This window comes from Sylvia atricapilla, chromosome 1 (genome assembly GCF_009819655.1).
Source record: "Sylvia atricapilla isolate bSylAtr1 chromosome 1, bSylAtr1.pri, whole genome shotgun sequence".
Classification (NCBI taxonomy): Eukaryota; Metazoa; Chordata; class Aves; order Passeriformes; family Sylviidae; genus Sylvia; species Sylvia atricapilla.
This window is the reverse complement of record NC_089140.1, coordinates 14,390,313-14,413,581: the sequence shown is the minus strand read 5'-3', so window position 1 is coordinate 14,413,581 and position 23,269 is coordinate 14,390,313. Positions and strand designations below refer to the sequence as shown.

General features: G+C 41.1%; 1 protein-coding gene and 1 long non-coding RNA gene across 8 annotated transcripts in view; one reads left to right on the top strand and one right to left on the bottom strand.

Moving 5' to 3' along the window:
* EPC1 (enhancer of polycomb homolog 1) overlaps positions 1 to 14,710 on the bottom strand; it is a 64,669-nt gene extending 49,959 nt beyond the window's left edge. For 2 of the 7 annotated variants that reach the window (XM_066315312.1, XM_066315305.1), the window contains exon 1: positions 624 to 1,246. In XM_066315312.1, the coding sequence (XP_066171409.1) occupies positions 624 to 776 (153 nt within the window). In that variant the 5' untranslated portion in view covers positions 777 to 1,246. Of the gene's footprint in view, positions 1 to 623; positions 1,250 to 13,732; positions 13,837 to 14,591 lie in introns of those variants that run through there. The other 5 variants (XM_066315328.1, XR_010743218.1, XR_010743219.1 and 2 more) reach the window with 5 other exon arrangements.
* Positions 2,071 to 14,340, top strand: LOC136359072 (uncharacterized). Its single transcript, XR_010743220.1, has 3 exons — positions 2,071 to 3,284; positions 7,060 to 7,206; positions 13,973 to 14,340. It is a non-coding gene; the product is annotated as an uncharacterized lncRNA (long non-coding RNA).
* Positions 14,711 to 23,269: the final 8,559 nt, after the last annotated feature.

The window sequence follows — 23,269 nt, the reverse complement described above, 5'->3', positions numbered from 1 at the left end:
GGACCATCACAACTTTACTCACACCGTGCCTGTGTGAAGGCACTTTCAGGGTTCTTAGATAAGCCTAAACACAAACGCTTCCACTTTCTGTCTCCAGCGGGGGAAAAAGAAAAGGCAAAGGCCCCACCGGGCCCCGCTCTTGCTCCCCGGAGGGCAGCCGGGCCCGCGCGCGCTCCCGCCGCCGCGCGCCCCCCGCGGCGCCGTCCGGCTCGGCAGCGCCCCCCGGCGGGGCAGCGCGCGCACGGCGCCGCCGCCGGGCCCCGTCTGCTCCTCGCGGCTGCCGCACCAGGCCCGGCCAAGGACCGAGACACAAAATGGCGGCCGCCCCGCGGGGTCACGTGACCCCCTTTGTGCCTTTCGGGGCCCCGCGGAGGGGCCGCCGGCCGCCGCGGGGCACGAGCGGGGGGCGAAGGGGCCGTGAGGGAGCTCCGGGGGAGGGCGCGGTAAGGGACGGCCGGGCTCGGCGCCTTCCCGCCCCGGGTGTCCCCCCCCTCCCGGCGGGCGGGGAGAGCGGGGAGAAGATGGCGGCCATTTTGTGCTTGCGCAGAGGCGAAGGTGGGGGCCCGGGTGCGGGGGGGATGGTGGGACCCGGCCGAGTGGGGGGGGGGGGGGGTCTCACGTACCGACTCCTCTTCCTTCTCCATGCCCGTGGGCATCTGCGGCACGGCCCGGTTAATGGAGGCATATTCGGCCAAGTCAGGCAGGTCCTCGCAGCGGAAGACGGGCAGCGGCTTGGACGCATCCAGCGCCCGGGCCCGGAACGACAGTTTGCTCATGTTAGGCGGCGATGGCGGCTCCGGCTGGGAAGGGGGGGGCGACAGCAAGCGCGCTGCGAGCTGAGAGCCGGACCCCGCCGAGCGATCTCATGGAGGGACCGGGGCTCCCCCGGCGGGGCGGGGCGCACTCCGACACGGGGCCCGGCGGCGCCCGCTGGCGCGGCTGGGCTGGGCGCTGGCTCCGCTCCTCCGCCGCTCCGGTTCCGCTCAATACGCCACGGCCAACATGGCGGACATTAAACCTCGACTGGCCGCCTCTTTCAGCCAACCCCAGCGCCACAGCCATTCCCACACTGCATCGCGCAGGGCGCGGGCACGGCGCCGCCCGGGGGGAGCGCGCGCGGCGCGGGCACGGCGGCGCGAACTCGGGAGCGCGGGACGCTGCGAGCGGCCCGAGCGGGCTCGGGAGCGCGGGAAGGCTCGGAGCCGCCGGAGCCGGATCGGGGCACCGGGATCGGGGGCGCAGTGGGGAGCAAAGGGGTTTTAATCAGCGTGTGCCGACACCGCACCGCCGAGCTGTGTCTCGGAGCCGCGCTCCGCTCCTGCCGCGGTGAGGAAGTTGGGGCAGCCCCCAGCCCCTAACGCCGGGGGAAACCTCCCCTGGAGCTGCGCCTGACCGTGACAGCTCTGGGAAACCTGGGCGAGAGGGGCCGGCAGGTGCCGGCCCCGACCTTTCCGGACTCTCGGGGGCCAGCGGCACCGGGCTCTGAATTCACCCCGACCCGTGAGGGCTGCGCTGCCCCCGGCCGCGGCCGGAGCGGCGTCCCACGAGTGGCGGGGTCCGACCGCGGCGCCGCCCCGGGAGCGCCCCTCGCCTCAGGGCCCGAGCGCGGCCCCGCGGCCGCCCGCCGGGCGCTGTCCCTGCCCGCCTCGCCGAACCCAGTTCGCGTCCGCGCTGAATGAAGGGGAAACACGGGCACCTGCCCGAAACCGGTGAAGAACCGTAAGAACCGGGCACCTCCACAACGGCATCTCCACCCCGTTTCTCTGAGGTTATCAGAAACTTAGTCCGGCAGCGAAGTGCAGACACGTGAACTGGTTTAAGCCTTGCGTGGACTTAAGTATTATCAGTGACCCGCTCAAGCGAGCTCACCCCAGGCAATGGGTAGAACCCACTTGAGCATGTCTGATTAGGGAAACTCGTTTACATCTCAATGAGTCGATTAAATGGATGCACTCTTCGGCTCTAAGCAAGGGGTCGGAAATGCCGAGTGAGCCCGGCCTCGGTGCAGTCTGCACAAGCCCCAGGGCATCCCGGCGCGGCCACAGGAGCGCCGAGCCCCGCTCCGCCAGGCCCCGGCTGCGGCCGTGCCGCCGAGGAGCCGTGCGCGCTCGTCTGTGTGCTCGCACCAGGTTACGTGTAATTCTAGCTCTCTGGTAAAATCCATCTTACCGAAGTTAAGCTTATTTTCATTTTAAATGCGAGTTAGGTGTGTGTTGACTGAATTTAAGTGTCCCTCTACTTTTAATGCAAAATACTCTAGTTTTTACTGTCACACGAGAATCGGTAGACAGAACTTTGTTCTTTATCACATACTACTCTTGGGGAACAGGACTTTCAGAAGTACGCCATAGATATAACAAAAAAAACCAACAACAAAACCCCACCCATCTTAGTTTACTTAGCAATTTTAGAAATCATCTCTATAATAGAAACAAAAGCCATTTTTAAAATAGCATCACCTCTTTAAAAATAATAATACCCGTTCCCAGACACTAGATGAACTATTACTACATAGAATTCTTAACAGAAGATTCAAGCCAAATATTTGCATGACTGTTTGGGAAACCAAAACCCTTTAGATTTCCCAAACTGCTTAAGCTGCAACACATTTGGCTTCATAACTTGTCTGGGATGCTAAATTCTACCTGTACTGCAAACGGGTAATGCAGAGGAAGACAGCTGTTAGGGAGAATGAGACTTTTTTTTTTTTTTTTTTTTTCTTAAGGGAGACTTGTTTGTTGGGTTTTTAAAATTTTCTTTAGAGACCGGCATGAACTAAGGAGTATCATTGTATTCATTTGTATTTCAGTAGTTGCATCAGAATCAAAGTTTAAACATGCATATTGCTTTTTACCCTAATTCTAAAGCTTAAAACACACACTAGTTAGAAATAGAATCCTAAAATAAATTGCCCATAAAACATCTACACCCTTTTCCACAAATATTGAATAATTTAATTTAATATGGTGCTGAAAAAAACCCCACAAAAAATCACAATATGCCATCACAGATTAACTTAGACTTAAAAAATTAAATGAAAATGAAACACCTGGCAGCTAAGCCAAAAAAAGGCCATTAAATGTAACTCTCCACTTATACTGATGAAAGGAAAACAATACATAAGGAATATAATGAAAGCAAAGTATTGAAAATATCCTGAACTATAAAGGAAGAATAATCAAGTTCACACTTATCCTTAATTGACCTTTGCATTTCTAACCCTGCCGCAGGCTTGAGAAAAGTGCAGTGCAAGCAGAATGGACAATAACGTTTGGATAAAAGAGGTCAGTGCATTAGGAAAAAGTTTTGGCCTCAAACTCTTAGACTCATCATCTTCTAATGTTTTGCCAATGAAAGAGATTGTGTTAAAATATTTCATACCAGAAGATGATTAGCCCTCAAAATTAACTTGCAATTAAGATGGAAAGTATGACAATTGAAAACAATGTGACATCAGCCCTGATGCCTGTTCTGTAAAAGATGGTGACAGGAAAAGCTATAGAACATAACCAGACTGATATTACCATTTTATCTTCCTTTTGATTAGAAAATGCAAGTTTTTTTCCATTTTGTAGCTTTTACCAAAAAGCACACTTTATATATGTAAATATCAGTGCTGCACTATGACAGTAGCTAATGCAGATTTGGTATGTTTTGTATAGTGACTGAAATGCTCTTTCCAAGCTCTCAGTGAAAGATCAGTAAGTATAAATTAATTTGTTGGACCTAAGTGCTATGTCTCTATTTTAAAAACTGAACTGTAAGGTAAAGTAAATGAAATATAATGAAATTTATATAATGACATTTAGAATTTCTATCATTACTGGTTTTGAAACTGCTGAAATAATTTGGGGCATTTCTTTAAGGCTTTATCTTTTTTTTGGATCTCAATTAAAAGAACAAGCTTAACTAAAATGAAAGCACTTTGTGTTATCAGCTATGTAGCTGGTAAATGTAACCATTTAAAAATACATTCAAAAGTACTAAATTCAGACTGAGCATTATGGGCAAAGATACAACTGGGTCCATGCACCTGCAGACAGGTCTCTTGTGCTCTCATCTACCTCGGCTTTGTGAAGCCCAAAAACGTAACTTCTATTTTGATTTGCAAGTCCTGTGGACTGTTTGACAAGTTTTTGCAAATCTTGGTATTTATTTAGTTTTATGGTTTAAAACCTCTCTGAGTTCAAGGAAGTCTTCCAGTCATTTATTTAAGCATGAATTGTAGCCTTTTGCACATGAGTTTAATATTGCATCCCATTCTAGTAGCAATCATCACAAAAGTACTACACATGACATGCATATAGGTTAAACCACGTCATTTTTGTGCGTTTTGGCCTCAAGCATTTTGTATTTTAAGGATATAAAATTCTAGGAGACAATTGTTCAACTTAAAAAAAAAAAAAAAGCTTTCTTAAACTATTTTTTACATTAGGCTTTGTGTTTTGTATTACACTAAACAGTACACTGACTTTTGTATCCATAAATATTTGCAATTTTTTTTTCACTCTGTGACTACCTTACACCCTGCTTCTAATAACTCTTCATTTATTTATATAGCAATTTTCTTGACCTGGTTTTATTTTTTTAATGCTTTTTTTAAATACTCAAAAGTTGAGTCCAGCATCCTCAGGAAAACTAAGCTGATCCTCAGAGGGATATATCATGGAACCATATCCAAAAGAGAAGGAAAAGCCACTAGCCAAGCAATTCTCTTACTGAGAAAAGACAAAGGTAAGAGAGAAGCAGTGAAAGCTATTGCCAAATTTCTGCTTTTCCAGTCGAGATAGCTAATTCTTAGAGGTGGTGGAAGCAGTTGCCCATAGCAGGACTAAGACTTCAAAAGGCATTAATGACTAAAGATTATTATTTTACAGACTTATCATGGTCCCAACATCACCTGAATAGATAAGAAAGAAATGGTAAAATGGGCTGTATCTGAAAGCATAAAGGATTTGATGGAGTTTTTTTAGTATTGTCAGAAAAGAATCAGTTTCCTTTCTATAGCTTGTTTTGGAGACTTAAGTTTTTATGTGTCTAGGGAAACACACTATAGGGGAAGCAGTTACTCTCTTAGATACAGTGGTGGTAAAAAGACACAAATTATGCTGAGACTGGGAAATACATCTTTCCCTGTTTAAGTTTTAGTGGACTCAGAACAGGTATCCTAGGAATTGAAACGGTTAAAATAGATATATGATTTTCTCTTTATGTTCATGTTTTCATTCTATAACATATATCCCCTCTAAAATACTATGCTAGATACACCTTGAATTCTTGATTTAGTCATCTTTACTTTAGGAAGTCATTTCACAAATTAATTGTTTAGGATTAAATAGTAAGATAAAAGGGAACAAAACAAAATCCAAAAATGTCTGATTTTATGCTCTAGGGTTGTTTGGGTTTTTTTTAATCTTTATGCAAAACATTTTGTGTTCAGACATACAAAACAATACTACTACTAAAATCGAAATTTATTAGGTGAACACAGTTTGAGCAGGGTGGACTGGTTACCACCTCTGACTAAGGCATGGACTTCTGCAAACACCAGATTGTAACACATGAATAATCTCTGAGTCAAGTTAATTCAGTCACATGATCCTGTATTATTTCTAGTAAAAGAACCAGCAGAAGGGTAAAACCTTTATGCTTTTCCTGCAAAAAAACCCTAACACAAACAATAAGAAACCCAACCAAACAAACAAAAAGCAAGCAAAACCACAACCAAATTAAAAAACACAAACCACCAAAACAAACAACAACCAGTGAAATAAAAAAGCCATATCTTCTCCTGCCCACACAATTGCTAATTCATCAATCAAAGAGCTAAGGCTGTCTAACTTTGATATTCTGCACCGTATAAGATGGAAAGCTAAAAAAGGAAAACAGAAGTAGAGAAATTAAATCTGTACGCACAATGTCCCAAATACTTCAATTGACCATTACGCTAAAAACAAACAACAAAAAAACCCCCCACCACACACATGGCACCAGTACATAGACCTCAACTGCCAGTGCCACGTTGTCTTGAAAGACAATTTATGAAAAATCATTTAAAGTGTTTCAGGGCTTCTGGTTAGTATGATCAAGTATTTTCAAACTTCAGAATTAGCTTGTTGATGTCAAATAATGTGGAGTTAAGTTAATGTGGAGTTACTATATAAAGCCAAATGCTTCAATTTGCAGTTCCTAAATCACAATGAAAGTAAGTTATTTACTACCCTCACACAATTGAGGAAAACAGTGATTTATCCCTAGATAGGAATTAGCTTGGCTTCAGAAATCTCTTGGTGCAGGAAAGTACATTTGCATCTTGGAATGAAAGGCATTTTCTAACATGTATGTTTAGATTTTTTTTTAATTTAAATGTTAGTAGGATGTACCTACCTACCTACAGTGTGAGTGAACTCTGAATTTCACATCAAATTAATAGGAAAGTGTTATCAAGTATCTTATATGGGCTATACCATCTTTACTTAAGATAAATACATTTCTTCAAAGAAATGAAAAAAGTACAAATAACTCAGCTTGTGGATTTCTAAAGCTTGTTATTAGCTTGCAAGAACACAAACATTCTTTCAATTTTAGAGGTGTATTTTTTACACACTGCAGTTTGATTTATACTAAATTAAGCATGAGTGAATGTTATAAAAATATTGCTTGCCTTCTGGGATACAAATAATCATGATCATATTTATAACCAAATGTTTATATATACATTAAAGAAAGCATAAATTAATAACGCTGCATTAGTGGGAAAAAAAGGCCTAATGAATTAAGTTTGACTGTAAATATCCAGCAGAGGAGGCTAGTTCTGAATATAAAACTGATGATATGAGACTATTTTATATCTGTGTATCTTTAAATGGTAGCAGATGCTTAAAAATGTAAAACTCTGATAGGGTTAACATGAACAAAGTACAATTTCTGAGGTTTTTCAACATTTAGATGGGCACATGTTGAGAGGGAACTGTTCTGGTTTAGATGTAAACATGAAGCAGCTGTGAGAAAAAAAAATAGAGAAATCACATCACATTATTTTCTCTGTCACTAATGTAGGTGGGACTTGGAAACCAGAGGTGCTGTGGTATCACCGGCATTTTCTTCTCACCTCCCCTGTGAAATGCCCAAATCTGCTGTAAGGGCAACCTGAGAAACAGAGCCAAATGGAAAGGGGCTTTCTCTAATCATTCAGGTTACAAGCAGGTAAGACTTTAACCCCCTCATCCATCTCCAGCAAAGACACTCCATCCCCATTCTCTTATTGTGCACTGTGTCAGTTTTATGGCTGTTTTGATATTCTGCTCCTCTGACCAAGGGACCACGACAGACCCCTGTCATTAACACTGGGGTTAATGTGCACCAGCCTGCCACTGGTCACACGTGCCAAGTCTGCTGAGCTTTTGATTTATAAGCAACTCAAGAAGGGTGTTAGCATAAAGAGACACAACCCAATAAAAAAAAAAAAAAATCAAGGGAGAATATGAAAGATGGGAAGGAAAACAATTTCTCACATGAAAGTAGCTCATCTGAAAGTCTGCTTGACTAGACCTCCCAAATCCCACAGATTCCCATAACACCCAGTTTTTAACTTGGAAATTGATTCAGACATGACAAAAGAATACTTTCTTATGGAATCTTCCTTTGTTATGTGCTTATAGATGAATATGGGCTAAACAGAAAGTAGTCTATGCAGATTTATCAGAAGGACATTTTTTCTCCCTCTGTTATCCAGCATGGTTTCTCCTTAAAAGATGCTGATCGCAGCACTTCTCTTGAATTGTGAATACATAATCACTTTGTCTAAAGACATCAAGATGTTCTGCTTGTGTAGATACCTTTAAGACCATCAGAAATAACACAGCTGCTCTGCATTACAACCTTTAAAATTAAATTTTAAATTTTCTTGAGAAAAAAGATCTTTTTATTAATCCAGCCAGAAAACATGCCCTGTCTACCCCAGCGTTACAGATGAAAATCTGTCAGGTGAAAGGATCTTTCCAAGAAGTTATCCTTTTAGTCAACAGGTCATGGCAGTGCCAAGATTCTTTAGTAAACAGAAAGGGATGCCCTGAAATCCCCAGATCCAAGTCACTTGATTTTTAAGTCTCCTTGAACAAACATGGAAAGCTCACTCTTATTTGTGTTAATGAATATTCCAGTTGCACACCCATGTGAGGCCAAAGTTCTTGCTTCCATTTAGTAATTTTCTCAAGATTCTGAAGAGGAGTGAGGATTAAGAGCTAACTTTTCATCTAACTCATGCACAGGTCAGTATTAGCAAACTCACAGGCACGGGATATCTGATTAAGTGAGGGCATTCACATCTGAACTAGTCACAGGAGACAGATGGAAACCTGATCAGCATACTCAGTTAAATTTAAGATACAGTTCTTTTCACAGCAGAATCTGGTTGTGTTTGTTTGCTTGTTGTTTTTGCTGTTGTTGGGGTCCTTTTGTCATTTTTTAAAGATGATCTGTTTCTTTCCACTGAAGATTACAGATTTAACAATACACATCTAAAGGCAGGTGAAAGAAGTTCTACATGAATGTAGGTTATACAATACAGGGATTCTGATTCTTTCAGATGCCCAACTTACTGTAAATCCAGGGAAGTGCAAGTTAACACCACCTTACAGGCCCATTTCCCAGATCTCTAACCCAAGGAAAAACCAAACCAGAACCTGACAAAAGGAAGACTGCTCTAGGAGGAACAAATGTCCTCACTGCTCCCTGGAATTCCTACATTTTACATTTAAACATTATTGACTAAAATCCATGAGGCAGTCCTGGGAGCAGGGATGTGATCAACCCCACCTTTTCTCCTTTCCTCTGGAAATCCCAGTGCTCAAGGCATTGTAAAATCTAACTCATCCTTTTCCCTTTCCCTAGCTAAAGTGATCCAGGTTCTGCTCAACAACAGAAGATGGTGAGTCAGCATCCCCCATTTTCACTAATTTGCTCCAAGTTGGAATTCCCAGGGACTACATTTAGAGCTCTTGTTATTTTTACTGGTGCTCAAAGCAACAGACATTACATCTGTAACTGTTTTCTGTTGTATGGTGTTGGATGGCTCTGAGCAACTTTCCATTTACCATGCAGGAGCTCCAGAACAGCACCCCAACTCACTGCACAAGTAATGAAGACGCATGTTATTTGGCAGTTCCCATCTCTCTGTTGTTTATATTGGGAGATAAGCAGAGAGAATAATTTTTAGCAAATGTACTGACTTTTTAAGCACTGCAATACCTTCTGACCACCAATTTCAGGCTCTAGCTACTATTAGTAGAGAATTGATGAACAAACCTTCCTATTAAGGAAGTTTATAGTATTGGTATTATCTTGCTCCTGGACAGTCCAGTGATTCCAATAAACTGGAAATGTGACTTAGTAAAGGGTCTAAAAAAGCCCACAGGACCTGAAGCCACTGGTGTGTGGTCACATCTGTCCAAGGCATATTTTGTTGCTCACAACAGCAACACAGGAATTATATTTCAAAGCACTGACATTCCCCCATCCTGTATATTTACTAAAGAATTTTAAATCTAGGATTGTCTCTTCACTGCAACACAAATTAACTTCCTGTGCTATTTGCTAAGAGAGGAGAAATATGAAGAATGCTAAAAGGTAAAAGAGTATGCTAGCTATAGCAGTTCCTTTGGCATATAGGAGTTAGAGCAGATAATTTCATAACACTGAAAGGTCATGCAAATTTCAGTCTGGAAGAGATGTGGAAAGACCTAACTTTGTAGAAGATGAGTCTGAAGCAGGGATGTAAGATACTATCCTTAGTTCAGGTATGGGAAACAGGTGATCCTTGAAGTAAGTTTTAAACTAATTATTCATTGCTACAAGTTGATGCTGACAATATGATGTGGAGAAGTACAGCTAGCAAAGTTATGAAATAAGAAAGGTGAGAAACAAGATTATGTCCTGAGGTGTCCAGCATAAAGATAGCCCCCCCGCTTTGAAACCTTGTTGAATCAAGGACACAGTGAATACTTTAGAACCCTCAAGAGATAACAGTCATGAGTCCCATGCACCAAGGTGTGTTACCAGCAGAGGAAACTGGAGGGCACAACATAGGAGTGAATGAAGCAGGGGGTATGGCTTTTGTTTGAACTGAGCCCCAAACAAAGTTTTTCTACACCACCAACCCACTTCTGAGGAACTGTTTGCACACTATTCTGGTTAACTTTGGAAGCTGATTATTTCTGCCTGGGATCTACACATCTTGCACTAACTACTATTGACAATTTTAGACAGCCATTTTTACTGTGACTCTTACTTGAGTACATAATACTTGTAATATTAGTAAGAGGAATCTCACGAAGGCAGAAAGAACATTTTGGTCAGTCAGGTTGAACTAAGCTCTTGAAAAAGATTGGTTTATAGTACAATGCTATTCTTCAAATAGTTTTAAGCCAAGAGACTCAAATACCTTTCAAAGCTATATGGACTCTATATAGACTTTCTAGGTAAAAGAGACGCTGTATTAAAAGAAAAATGCATTACTTTTGGCACCTTAGAAATACAGGTACATGTAAAGGAGAAAATTAAGAAACCCCCCCCCTCAAAATCTTATGCTTTAGGTCCTGGAATTCCACATACTGGTATTTCAGAAGGAGCAGGTGGGGAAAACACAATAAAGATTGAACCTCCTCACAGAAATTACCCTTCTGGACAGTTCTGCAGAAGATGCAGGAGGTAAATTAGTTGCTATGTTGCTTTGAGAGGATGCAAAATCTTAAACAGTTCTTACTCCTTATTGGCAACACAATGGCTTAAAAAGGAAGGAGGAGATATGTGTGAAAACCACTGAAAATCAGCATTTCACTCTTCTCATCTTATGATTTGATAAGAGTAAAACCAGATACTTTCATCAGATGCATCTTCAAAGTTGCAAAACCACAAGCAGAGTTAAAGAGCAGCCTCAGTTGAATGGGAGAGAGGAGAGCAAGTGTGAAGCAAGTTTCCATTCAGATTTCATGATCTTGCTGACTTCACGGAGCTTGAACTGACTCTGAGCAGCAAGATCACATCAATCAGTTTGTTCATGGCCTGCATGCACAGGCTGCAGCCACAAGAAATCACCACTTCCCTGGTGCAGGATGATAAGAAGAGCATTAAAATACCTTCAGTAAGCACCTCAGTTTATCATTTGCTTAGTACTGTTGTCCATGGATGAGCACACTGAACATTGGTCTAAATGATGTCAAAAAAGAAAAGCTGCATCAGAATTAAACAACCCAGTGGTTCTCTAAGATTGATAATTATTGCAATAGATTCAACAACTGGCACTACTTCTATTGGCATAAACTGTGCCCAAAATGTCCTAGTGATCAGGTCTCAGAAATGGAAATGGAGGATGGCCAAAATCCACACTTTCTAAGAGGGTTTATGTCTTGATATTTGTCCTCAAGATCTAAGAGTTGTACCATGACACCAAAGAAGTAATGATCATACTGCACTGTCATAGGCCACCAGGTCTCTGCTCCAGCCAAGAATCCATAAAAACAAATCCTGTCTGACATGGCAGAGATGATAAAAGCTGGCTGCTCTTTTGGATATATGTTCATTACTGGCAGAAGGTTGCAAGATGTGTTTTACCTAAGACAAAAGCAAAATTTACCTTCCTTTAAAAAAGGATAACCAATAAGAGACCATTACAGAGATTTACTGAAGTTGTATATTAGTTTCCATAAAACCAACGAGCTTAATGAGCAAACTCTGAACCAAAATCTAAATGCATTTTTGAAGATTTAAATATTCACAAGAAGTTTAGAGACTGTTTCAAACTGCCTAGTATTTGTCAAATTTAATCTTTGAAAATACTGAAGACATTGAAATGTAAAATAGATGCAAAGACCTCTAAAATTATCGGCTTTTATCACTCTAAAATAACAGGCACATCAATTCCTTAAAAATGTGTTAAATTTAATGTCAAATTTGTTCCTGAACCTGTTGAGTTTCCAATATATGCTCTGATCATGGACTTGACTATGTCTTCCCACCCATCTTAGAACATTAATCACTTCTGTTTTCTTACACCTAATATGGATGTTAGTAGAAAGCCTTCTAATCCTTTTGCACTTAGAACCGAGGTGATCTGTAGGTTGTAACAAAAGAAAACAACACACATTAACATATATCTATTAATAAAGACACGTAAAATGCATGCTCCACTTATCAAGAGGAAAGAAAAAACCCACCCACCTGAGGTGAATCCTCTTACAATCTGAAGGACTACATTAGGTTCTCCTACTTTTCAACCCAACCATCATACACAACCCAAACTCCTATAGACCTCATCAGGAGATTTGCATATGCAAGCACGGGAGCAAGGGGGACTTCAGGGCTTGAGAACCAGCCGTGGATGGAACGTTTAACTTCACAACAAGCAAACAATGGACTAGTTGCACAATAAGTGTGTGCCAAAGCCTTCCATATTGGCTGCAAAAAATAATTTTAAAACCTTTCATCTGCAGCCACTGTAAAATCATTTTGGGGGTGGGACCGAAAATCTCATCACTGGGAAAAATTGGACTCTAGGTACAGGATTGAGAAGAAAAATTAAGGATCTGCTTCATTACACAAACCAGCGAAAGGGTGAGGTCATGCCTCTGCCGGGCCATAGTTCATGCGACACTACAATTTTCTAGAGATACAATTTCATCGTCATTCTCACTAATTTGCGGTTACTTTTGATACAGAGAAAAAGAAACGATACAATAGATCAACCCCTGCCCCACCTTTCTCCCCCCGGCCCCCTCCCCCTTTAAAGCCAGGGACACGAATTGTTTCGGAGCCCCACAGCGCCACCAGCACAGAGCAATGCAAAACAAAAAAGATCTCCCACCGGGTGAAAAAAAAAAAAAAAAAAAAAAGCGCCTAGAAAAATGCCAAAAATTACAAAATGTCTCCCAAATGTACCTTCTTGAAGAAAAAGATCAAACAAACCCCTCAGCACACCCCACCTCCCCCCCCCCCAAAAAAAAAAAAAAAAGAACAAACAACCAAACACTAAGACATGTAATTGAAGTGTGGGGAAATAAGAACCTTTATATAACTAATGCTTTAAGCTAATTATCACAAGAGCTGGAATTTGTAAATAAAAAGGTCACTGTTTAGTAAAAGACATAACTTAATATAAACCCTCTTATGTTCATCTCCACCTTCACCATACCAAGGGCAGTTTTCCCCCTTACTTTAGACCAAAGTAATCCATCAAGAGCCATCACAAATGGCATTGTAAACTCTTTTTAGCTACCATCAGACCATACAGCAGCAACATAATATGCTTCTTTATACACACGAGATCTGTATTATATTTATATATATTATATTTATATATATTTATACAGTCACATATTTGGTCCTGGATCCGTTTAATACTCGGTAAAGAATTCCCCCCTACCCCCCCGCCCCAACAAAAAGCCAGAACCAAAAAAAAACCCAAGTCCATCTGGAAAATATTTGAGTTCTTATACTCCTAAATTGAAGTTAAACTGTTTTTAATTTTCGCGTGTATAAAATTTTAAAGAGGAAACAAAACTGACTTCAGTAATTGTCGCTATTAAGGAGACACCGTTGGGTGGGATTCACTGAGATCAAAGCTATGAAAAATACAAGACTACGTTTTGTTCATTAACACAACGAAAATCCTCCACAGCACTAATACATGCCAAAAACCCGCAGAAACGAATATTTTTGGTTAAAATCACAAACTTACCTTCGAAGAAGGCAGCCCTTGCAAAAGGGCTGTAACAATATGGACTGCATACTCGCTCTCCTACAACCAGCCACCTCCATGCTGCAAAGGGCTTCCCGAACATCCTTAAAATATTTCGCAAATGCAGAAAGTGAGACTTTTCTTTCTTTTTTTTTTTTTTTTTTTTGTTTATTTATTTTTTTTTTTTTACCCTTTTCCCCCTCCTCTCTCTCTTCTGTCCTCGCCCTCCCCGTCACCCAGGATCGCCGGGCGAGGAAGGAGGCGGCTTCCCGAGGGTCGGCGGGCGATGCCGGCGGGCGGCCGCAGCCGGGGCGGGGGACCCGGTGCCGCCGGGGTCACAACTTTGCCGGGGCCGGCGTTGGCTCGATGGGCTCCGCGGGCAGCGGCGCCCCCGCCCGCCCCCCGCTCCCCCCGCCGCCGCCGCCTGGAAAAATGCAGTGTGCCATTTTACACCCGCCTCTGGAGCACACAGGACCAAAGTCTAGCGCTGGTTTTCGGTGACACTGCAAAACTACGGCTCGCCCCGCGCAATCCCACGCCTCATCCTCCCCTCGGAGAGAGCAGCTGCCTCTTGAGAATTAATAAAGAAAGACAGTTGGAGAAAATAATTCCAAGACTTCGCCGTTTTCCCTCCGTCCCTCCCCCCGCCCCCGCCCCCACTCCGAAGCCCGCAGCAAGTTTGTGCCGCCCGGCGCATCCCTCGGCCTCCCCCCGCGGCACCCCCGCCCCGCCGGGCTCCGGCAGCCCCGCAGCATCCGAAAGAGCCAGTCATGCCTGAAACAAAATCCATGATTCCTGGAAAGTGCGGAGGCTTGAATCCCAACAAATACTCCATTTACTTACAATTATAAATACCTACCTTATGAAAGAACTAAATTAACACTAAATTCAACAGATACGTCCGTTATGGCAGGAATAGTTTTTCCATAAATACTGTTTTAAAAACCCCTCCTCATACTGACTGACAGAATTCTACCATGCTGCCCACAAACAAAATGGCTGTGGCACCGAGTTTTTTGGTTCCTCCCACTGTGCCTCCCCCTGGCCTCCAGGAAGTGGTAGAAATCCAAAATAAAATCCGCACGAAAAGTACAATACATCAGCCAAACTCCGCACGGCACCGCCAGACAGCATCGGGAGGGAAGCACATTCACCAACATTGTAGTTTCTCGAGGATTTTTATTGTTTTTAAAAGGGCATCAATCACTGGGAATTTACATCACTGTGTTATTTGAACTTCCTGCTTTACATATTTATAAGGTCTTTCACCTATCTTGGCAGGCTTTCAAATTAAGTGGGTTGGGAAATTTGATGCTGAGGCTCTAGTTTGTGAGCTGAGTCAGGTAGTGCTTGCTGGAGCTGGGCTCTGAAAAGACGAGCAAATTCTAACACCTTGCCCGTTCAGTGCAAAATAAAATAATCCCCCTAACATGTCACAGTATCGTAAATGAGCATGTTTCGTAAGTGAGATGAGATCCCCTGGAATGAGGATTCTCAGCAGAAAATGAAATTTAGGCCTCTTGCACATAAATACACGCTCTGTAATATTTATAATTTTGTATTTGTGGTTCACAGCAGTCTGCCTGAATCATGATCTCTGTGGAAATAATCTTGCATTGTCTCTTATTATGATCCCCGTTTCGTGTTGCAGCCCTTTAACTTTCGTGACATTCACCTTAAAATGAAAATAAACAGGAAAATACAGCATATTTTTATTAGGGATTATGATAAAAATGTCACTACGTGGTCCTCTATCTGAGCAACCAATCTTGCCAGGCAATAGCACAGCTCTTCTTGCACGCTGCCTCGTGGGCTCCGTAGGGGCTGATTCATTTCCCGTGAGAATCCTTTTCCTGCCTTTAGGAGGAGTTACAATGGAGACAGGCTGTCAGACCTGCCGAGCCTGATCCAGCCCTATATTAAAAGACTTGGAATAATATTCTCACCTGCTGGTATTCTAAACCTTTGTCAAAGGCATTGGAAAAAACAGTGGTATTGGTGATGTTTTTCCTGAACCACCTCATATTTCTAAGTCTTAGATTTAAAAAAAAAAAAAAATCTGCAAAGAACTTGGAGCAAATTTTCCATTGTTATAATTTGTTTGTATTATCGTGTTATCTAGCAGCCTTAATCCTTAAATGTGATTATAATGTTTTATTGTATAGGAATATAGGGCAAAAAGATAATTCCTGCCCTAAAGAACTCAAAAGTGTAAGACAAAAGACAGCAGATGGCTATGGGCAGATGAGGGAAACAATGAGACTATTGATCAGTGGGGAAGGCACAGTTTGCAACACACCATCAGTCGAACTCTTGTTTCTGTGTATACTTCATGGAGAAGAAGACATAAGGTGGGATTTGCTGAAGAAAATTAATCAGCTTTTGTGCCTGTTGAAAGAAAACTCCAGTAAGAAGGACAGCATGGAAGAAAGCACAAAGATGTTTGAAAAAGCAGAAGGTGAACTACAGAAACCTAATCAAATTGACATTAATCTTTGTATAATGGCAGAAAATAGATAAGCGGGAAGTAGGATGTTGAAAACATTGAAAATACAGACACAAAGCTTATGTTTGAGACAGAAGAGGCAAAGAAAGGATCCAAAAGGCATGGTAGAAAAATCATAAACCAGGCTTGCTAGCAGTAAACAAGTCCTAGGGAAAAAAGTATACAGTATATTCACATTGTATGGGCCTGAAGAGATGTAGCACAACTTTTTGGGAAAAATTGTATTGTTCTTAACTGTGAGTTTGGGGACCTTGTGTTGATTGTCTGCACCTTCCTCCAAGTTTCTATTTAGTGAATTCTCAAGTCCTACTCCTGATGGTAGTGTTGAGTATATGAACACCTGATTACTAAGGGGTCCCCTCAAAGGTGTTACTATGAGTGGATAAGTACATAGGAAGGTTGGGACCAAGCTGACCTTGCATACTGGGAAGGTTGCTTCTTCCATCCCTTGTTTTTGGAGAAACCTTCATCTACCAGCAGTGCCCCAAAGGTCACTGTGTGCCTTACACTAGCTCAGGTCTGACAGAGCCCTCAGATGCATGGTGGAGGGACAGAAAGGACTCTGGTCTAAAGCATAGCTACACACAGAGGAGCAAATCAGGCTTTGGAGTGGGAGTATGGTCTGTAGTCTCAGAGGCCTTTCAGAACTTCCTTTACTATGTTGCTTTAGGTTTTTAAACATTTTTTGCCTTTTATTTTTCTGTATTTGCAGTAGTAGCGGCAACATATTTTCAAATTCTTTGTACTTCTTTTGCACAAAACAGCTTTGATGACTTTGCATTTGCTATAAGGCTCTTAAATAAGTTGGCTAGTTCTGCTATAAATTGGGGTTAAACATTGCAAAGTAAATAACCTCAAATAAGCAAAGGCTTGATGGATGTCTGTGGAATTATTGTGGTGTGCAAATGTGAAAGAATTTGGCTGGATTCTTTTGTTGCAGGCTGAACTAAACTACAACTGTCCCAAATTTCCTTCAGATTCGAAGCTTACTAGCTCTGTAGATAAGCTGATGTATGGTAGCTGTTTAAGGCAGGGTCATTTTCTCTTGTGTTGGATCTCATCACCAGTTTTAACTGAAAACAGTGTATATCAAGTGCTAAATGTTAGGAATTGAGATAGGGATTGAAATACACATTGTTACTGGTTTTTTGAAATCTGAATAAGTCTTCCAAGAAAAGTTGAACCATATGTTCTCAGGCTTTAAGAATAACCCCAACTTGATGTCAAATTTTCAAATTTCCTCAAAATCCTTACAGTTCAGGGTAACTGTAAAGAGCACCATTGCCCATTCTGCACTTTTTTTTTTTCTCCTTTTTCTTTTTTTTTTTCTTTTTTAGCAGCTTTGTCCAATGCTTGGTGTGAATGTTTGCCTTGAGATTTTGCTCAAAACCAGGGAAATAGAATATCTGTACAGGAGCAATGAAGAAAACTAGCTACATTTTAGGATTTAGACTAACACAGAAAATGTGGCTAAAACCTCATTGCACTCAAATAACTGCTCCTTACTGAAATTATAGAAACTGCATTTTACATTCTGCTTACAGTATCATTGCTTTTATTATTCTTTACCTTTCATTTGCATTTATCTTTATTTTGCCCATAAAGATTTAACTCTATTGCCATATTTTCTGAATAGCTCTACACTTGTAATAAAGAAATTACACTGATCTCCTTTTGACAATATTTTGTTGATGTCTTTAGGAAGTGAATTACCAGTCCTGTTAAGTCAATAAATCATTAGATAGATAGCATGAGCTGGAGGATATCAAAGTGCTTTTGCAACTCATATGTAAATGATCATTTGTTTTCTTTTATGAAAGTAGTGTTGAATGTTTTTCAGTTGAAAGATCACCAAATGCATAAATAGTTTGCATTTTTATTCAATAGATAATGTTTACATAGCTGCTCTTGAAGAATCAAAAAAGTTGATTTGCTGTAATTTGGAAAATTCATTAATCGTAACACAAGAATGAGTTATTGATGCTCGAGTGTGTTATAAATGAGGATACAGGCTCCCCTAGCTTAGTTCTTGTTTGACCCTGGCAGATATTTTTAAAAAGCATGTGGTCTTGACTAAAAATGCATAGTGGTAAAAAATTCCACAAAATCTTCACTAAATTGCTACAGTGATTACTTGACTCACTTGAAATTTAACTTTAAATCACGGACTTTGTTACATATCAATCCTCTTCTTTCCATTTCTCTGTCCAAGTCCATGTTTTGTTTGAGTAAATAAGACTCACAGAATGTTACTCTTTGTTAGGGATATTATGTGATTTTAGTACTTCTCTAGTTTAGCAGTAATCTTCATGCTTAATATTCCATGCACATCAGAAGTAAGCACAAAATACCAGCAGCAATTACACTACTTTCCAATACTAAACTTCTTGTATTTTATTTGCTTTCTTGCAGCACTACCATTGCAGATACCTCAGGTTCAGCAAACCATCCCACTAGTATCTGTATCCTTTGCAGTAATATCCTTTCAGTCATACCATCTCTCTGCTTCTCTCAATAGGACTTAACAATAAATAGGATTTAACATTTGCCCCTGCAGAGATACCTGGACTGCTCTTCTTGGGCCCACCTTAATGAACCTATCCAAATTGCCTTTTACCAATAACCCATGCAGCGCTGGCTTCCTTTCATTCAAACTCGGCAGCACTGTGAGCATCTGTAAAGATTCCTTTTCATGTCACTCTTACTTTAAGCAGTTTTCCTTTGCTTCAGACACTGCAGTTGTACTGCTGACTTCGTTTCCTTGTGGTGGGACCCTGTCTTCAAATGCTTTATGACTAGACCAAGACAATTTAAAGTCCAGTGTAGTCACAGGTTGGTATGACATTCACTCTTCTCACATCACAAATCCTGCCAGTGGCAGTTCTCATAGTTTTAGGATGATGTTTAGTGGCAAAAGATGTGAAAAAAGAATGAAGTCAATTCAGGTGGAAAAGCAATTTGTTACAAAAATGTGTGTAGGTCTTCTGAAAATAAAAACCAGAAATAAACCTCCAGAACATCTGTTGCTGTTGGCTGCCAAGGTATGCCACATACCTTGGAGGATAGCTTTTCTCCCCTTCCTGTTTTTTTGTCTTGTATCTATTGATGGCCTGAAAGTACCTAATCAGATCCCTTGCACAGACTGGTCAGGTCATAATCTACATCTTTTTATGAACTAACAGTCTTCTTTGTTTTTGGAATGTATCTTCTGTTGAATTGCTATAGGACTCAAAATATTCTGTCCTTTCAGAATAAAATCTATGTCCATATGACAAGTCCAATATGGTTATATACTCACTAAAAAAAATTAGCCACACCATGTTGGCACAGATGCATTTTGAAAAATTTTCCTCATTTAGTTGTCTAGTTAGTTTAAGCTGGTGAGGAAACACGGGGTGTGATTTCAGAATAAAGTCAGAAAAAATCTAGAAAAAAAGAAAAGCCCCACTGTGAAACGAAACTTTCCTTTATCTTAGCCAGCTACTTGATTGGTATAGTTCTCTGTACTGTCTCTGTTATGTGCTGATATTTGAAACAGAGACATAAGCTTTGGCCCTGATCTCAGAATTTTATGTGGAAAGGTATTCCATGCATTTTAATTGAAGCACTGGATCCTCATCTCTGTGTTAAAATTGATCCTGAATAAATAGTCAGTTTGCAGGCACAAGTAACTGTTAAAACATCTTTTTCACTTGCTTTCAGTCCTCTTCTGTGCCCACAGTGGCTCTTGTGAGAGGATTGTTCCCCGACTGCAGGACAGACCTGTTGCTGCTGTTGGATTGTTTAAGGTGTGCCGTGTCAAAACAAGGCAATGTGCAGTTTGTGCCTCTACATTACTGGTACACTCTGTTGTTTTCTCGTACTTTCACCTTCTGATAATTAAGGGAGTCTCATGGATTTTATTAGATGAGCTACTATTGGAGACTGTTTTCCCATATGATTTATTATACCTGGGAAATTTCAGCTGAAATGCCATGGATGCAGATAAGGTGAGTAATGGCTGCAGTCCATCTGTGTTCTGCTGACTTGCCTGTTGACTGGTTTATGTGTTCAGCAGATTTTATCTGTCCTTTTCTGAATTCACATTTGTCATTTAGAATAAAGGGCCACTGTTGAAAACATCTCAGAGCTGTTCAGAGTCACCCTTGGTGTTCACTTTTATTGCTGCTGCAAACAAATGCACCATCTGTGTGGCAAAGGCAGTGCTGTCACAATTCGGTTTTCTTTACTGAGATGTTCTGATGCTGGTGACATAGTGAATGGAAGGCAGTTTAGTCAGCAAAAGCTTGATGAGCATAGGAAGGGGAATAGCATATCAAGGGGAATTTAAGAAAAGCCTTTATTTGATTCAGACATCTCAGACCTACACATCCCCAAATTTGTATGCAAAGTCATTAACAATTCCAGATTCAGCAAGGCTATGAACTGCACTCATAAAAGCTTTAATTTTTCTTCCTAGTTTTTAAATAAGTTTAGCCTTCTTATATATAATTTTGTTTCAGTTTGCCCACCTTTTACTGAAGAGCTAAAATTAAGCAACATAAAATCTGGTCAGCAACCTTAAGGCATTAATTGGTCATCTCATCTGAAATTCCAGGATGCAAATGATAAGGCATTAATCATTTTAAGATATTAGAATACAGTGGCTTTTTTTTTCATGGCATTATTAATTGCTGTTGGAAAGCAAAGTGGTTCAAATACATTCTCTGGTATTATTACAGCATCCATCATATTCTCAAATATGAAACTGCCTATTGGTCTGCTATTCTGCATTATTGTCAGTTGTGATATTTCAAACCACTCTGGGACAAATACTAGACATGTGACCTATTTTTTACCTAATTATTTTAAAATTCTTTCTTGTATCCTAATTTTCCTGATCAAATATTCTTTGCTTTTTAAGATTCTTGTTGGTCCTCTAGAGATTCTGACTTACAGTATATATTTATTGGCAGTTTCCCTATTTTTAAGTTTAAACAAAGTGTTTACGATTAGTCTTTTCATTAATGTTAGAAAAAGCTCTGAAGGCAAAGCTGACCAAACTTAATTTGCTTGTTGATTAGAAATGCAATCAAGCAAGAGAAAGTACACATTAGTGAAGGTACCATACTGCCTTTTCATGTAGAGTCTTGCGTATCTTATCTTACACTGGCTATGATTTTGCCCTCCCTACATGTGCTGCAGAGGCAACAATAACCTTCGTTCTGGTGCTGTTCATGTACAGTAAAGGAAAGATCTCCTATCCTTGCTCCTTCCACTCACAGGGACCAATGGCAGCAGGATCTCTTAGCAAGGGGCTAGAAGAGCCTTTCTCTTCTGTGTACAAAAATCCTGTGTAATTTCCACAAAGAAATATCAGACCAAAAGGAAATATCCTACAAGCTAGATCTAGTACATGTACTGCCAGCTGGATCACACCACCTTATTTACACAGTAAATTTCCATGAAGCATTGCCAGAGCCCTTTTGGTCTGAGCAAAGACAGAGAATACACACAGCATCCAAGGCCCAGGCTGCCACACAAAAATCTTAATGTTTCCTAGTGGTTTGTAAATGGCACATCTGCAAGTGGTGAGCTACAGTTGCAACAGAGATCGTTAAACCTTACAGAAATGTGCTTCACTGTATGGTATAAAATTTAAAAAAAAAGCCTTTTGTTTTACCTTAACCACAGAGGCCAACTTTTAAAAAGTGTGCTATCAGTCCACAAATGGGGGAAAGGAGAATTTAACTGTTTCTAAATACTTCCTTTATTGCCATAGCTGCTTACTTCATCTCAGATTCCTCTTAATTTTTAAAACTAGCATGGGATTTCTTTTGTGGTAACAGAACGTTAGCTTTTACCTTATAAATAGTCATTAACATTCCTCCTGATTTTGTTGCCCTAAAATTATTTGGCTTACATTTGTGTTATTTCTGAGAATCAAAATGTGTGTTTTTAAGAATGCACATTTTCTGAAAACAGTGTCTAATTAGTTGTGACCGAAGACTATTGAAACCTAAAAGAGTTGTTCAGTTTGAAAATTTCTGCACTAGTTTCAGCCATTAATAAAGCTATTGGCAGCTGTATTTAGTTCTTGGTGATTGGATTTTTTAAGGGAAGCAAATAACAAGATGCTGACTGTCAGCAAAAGGTGCCAATTCTTGTACTCATTCATTAAGAACTGAAGCTTCTTGTATTCATAACATTCCTGGTTTTGTCATTTGCAGTGTTTGGGTCCTCACTGGAAATGAACCTTTGATAGATGAGACCAGAGCTACCCTGAAATACACACCATGAGAAAGTCATGCACCTGACCACTTTTGCTTTGGCCAGGCAGAACCTCAAAGAGTGTACCTGCAGTGTCTCTTCAGTATCTGAGGGCCTAGCAAGTTCCACCAACAAGGAAGTGTCCAGTTGTTCAACATTCTTCCCAAGCCAACATTAGGCAATATCTGTGCTTCACTGTTCAGTGTACATCTGGGCTAGGACACACTCCCAAATTTTTATTTCTGCTCCTTGACACATCTGTCCAACCTGACCTGATATGAGTTAGCAGTGCACCACTGCAGCAAGAAAAGCAAATTGAATCCTGGGCTGCATTTGCAGGGATGGTATTGGCAGAGATAGAAGCGATTGATGGGATATGATATGATGTGATGTGATGATGCGATAATTCATTTCTACACAGTGCTTGTTGGGCCACACCTGGAGTAAGTGTCTAGCTCTGGTCACCTCAGTTCAAGAAACACATGGACAGACTGGAGAAGGTTCAAAGGAGAGCCACAAAAGTGATTATAGAGCTGGAGAGACTGTCCTATGGGGAAAGAGGAGTGTGATTTTTTCTGGAGAAGTGAAGGCTGAGGGGCACCTGATCACAGCATTTGAGTATTTAAAGAGCGGCTACAAGGAGGATGGATGTTCTCAATTCACAAGAGGCCACATGGAGAAGATGAGGGGCTACAGGAAGGAGTTGTACCAGGAGAGGTTTTACCATGATAGAAGAAAGAAATTTTTTACAGTGAGAACAAACATTCACTGGAACAACCTTT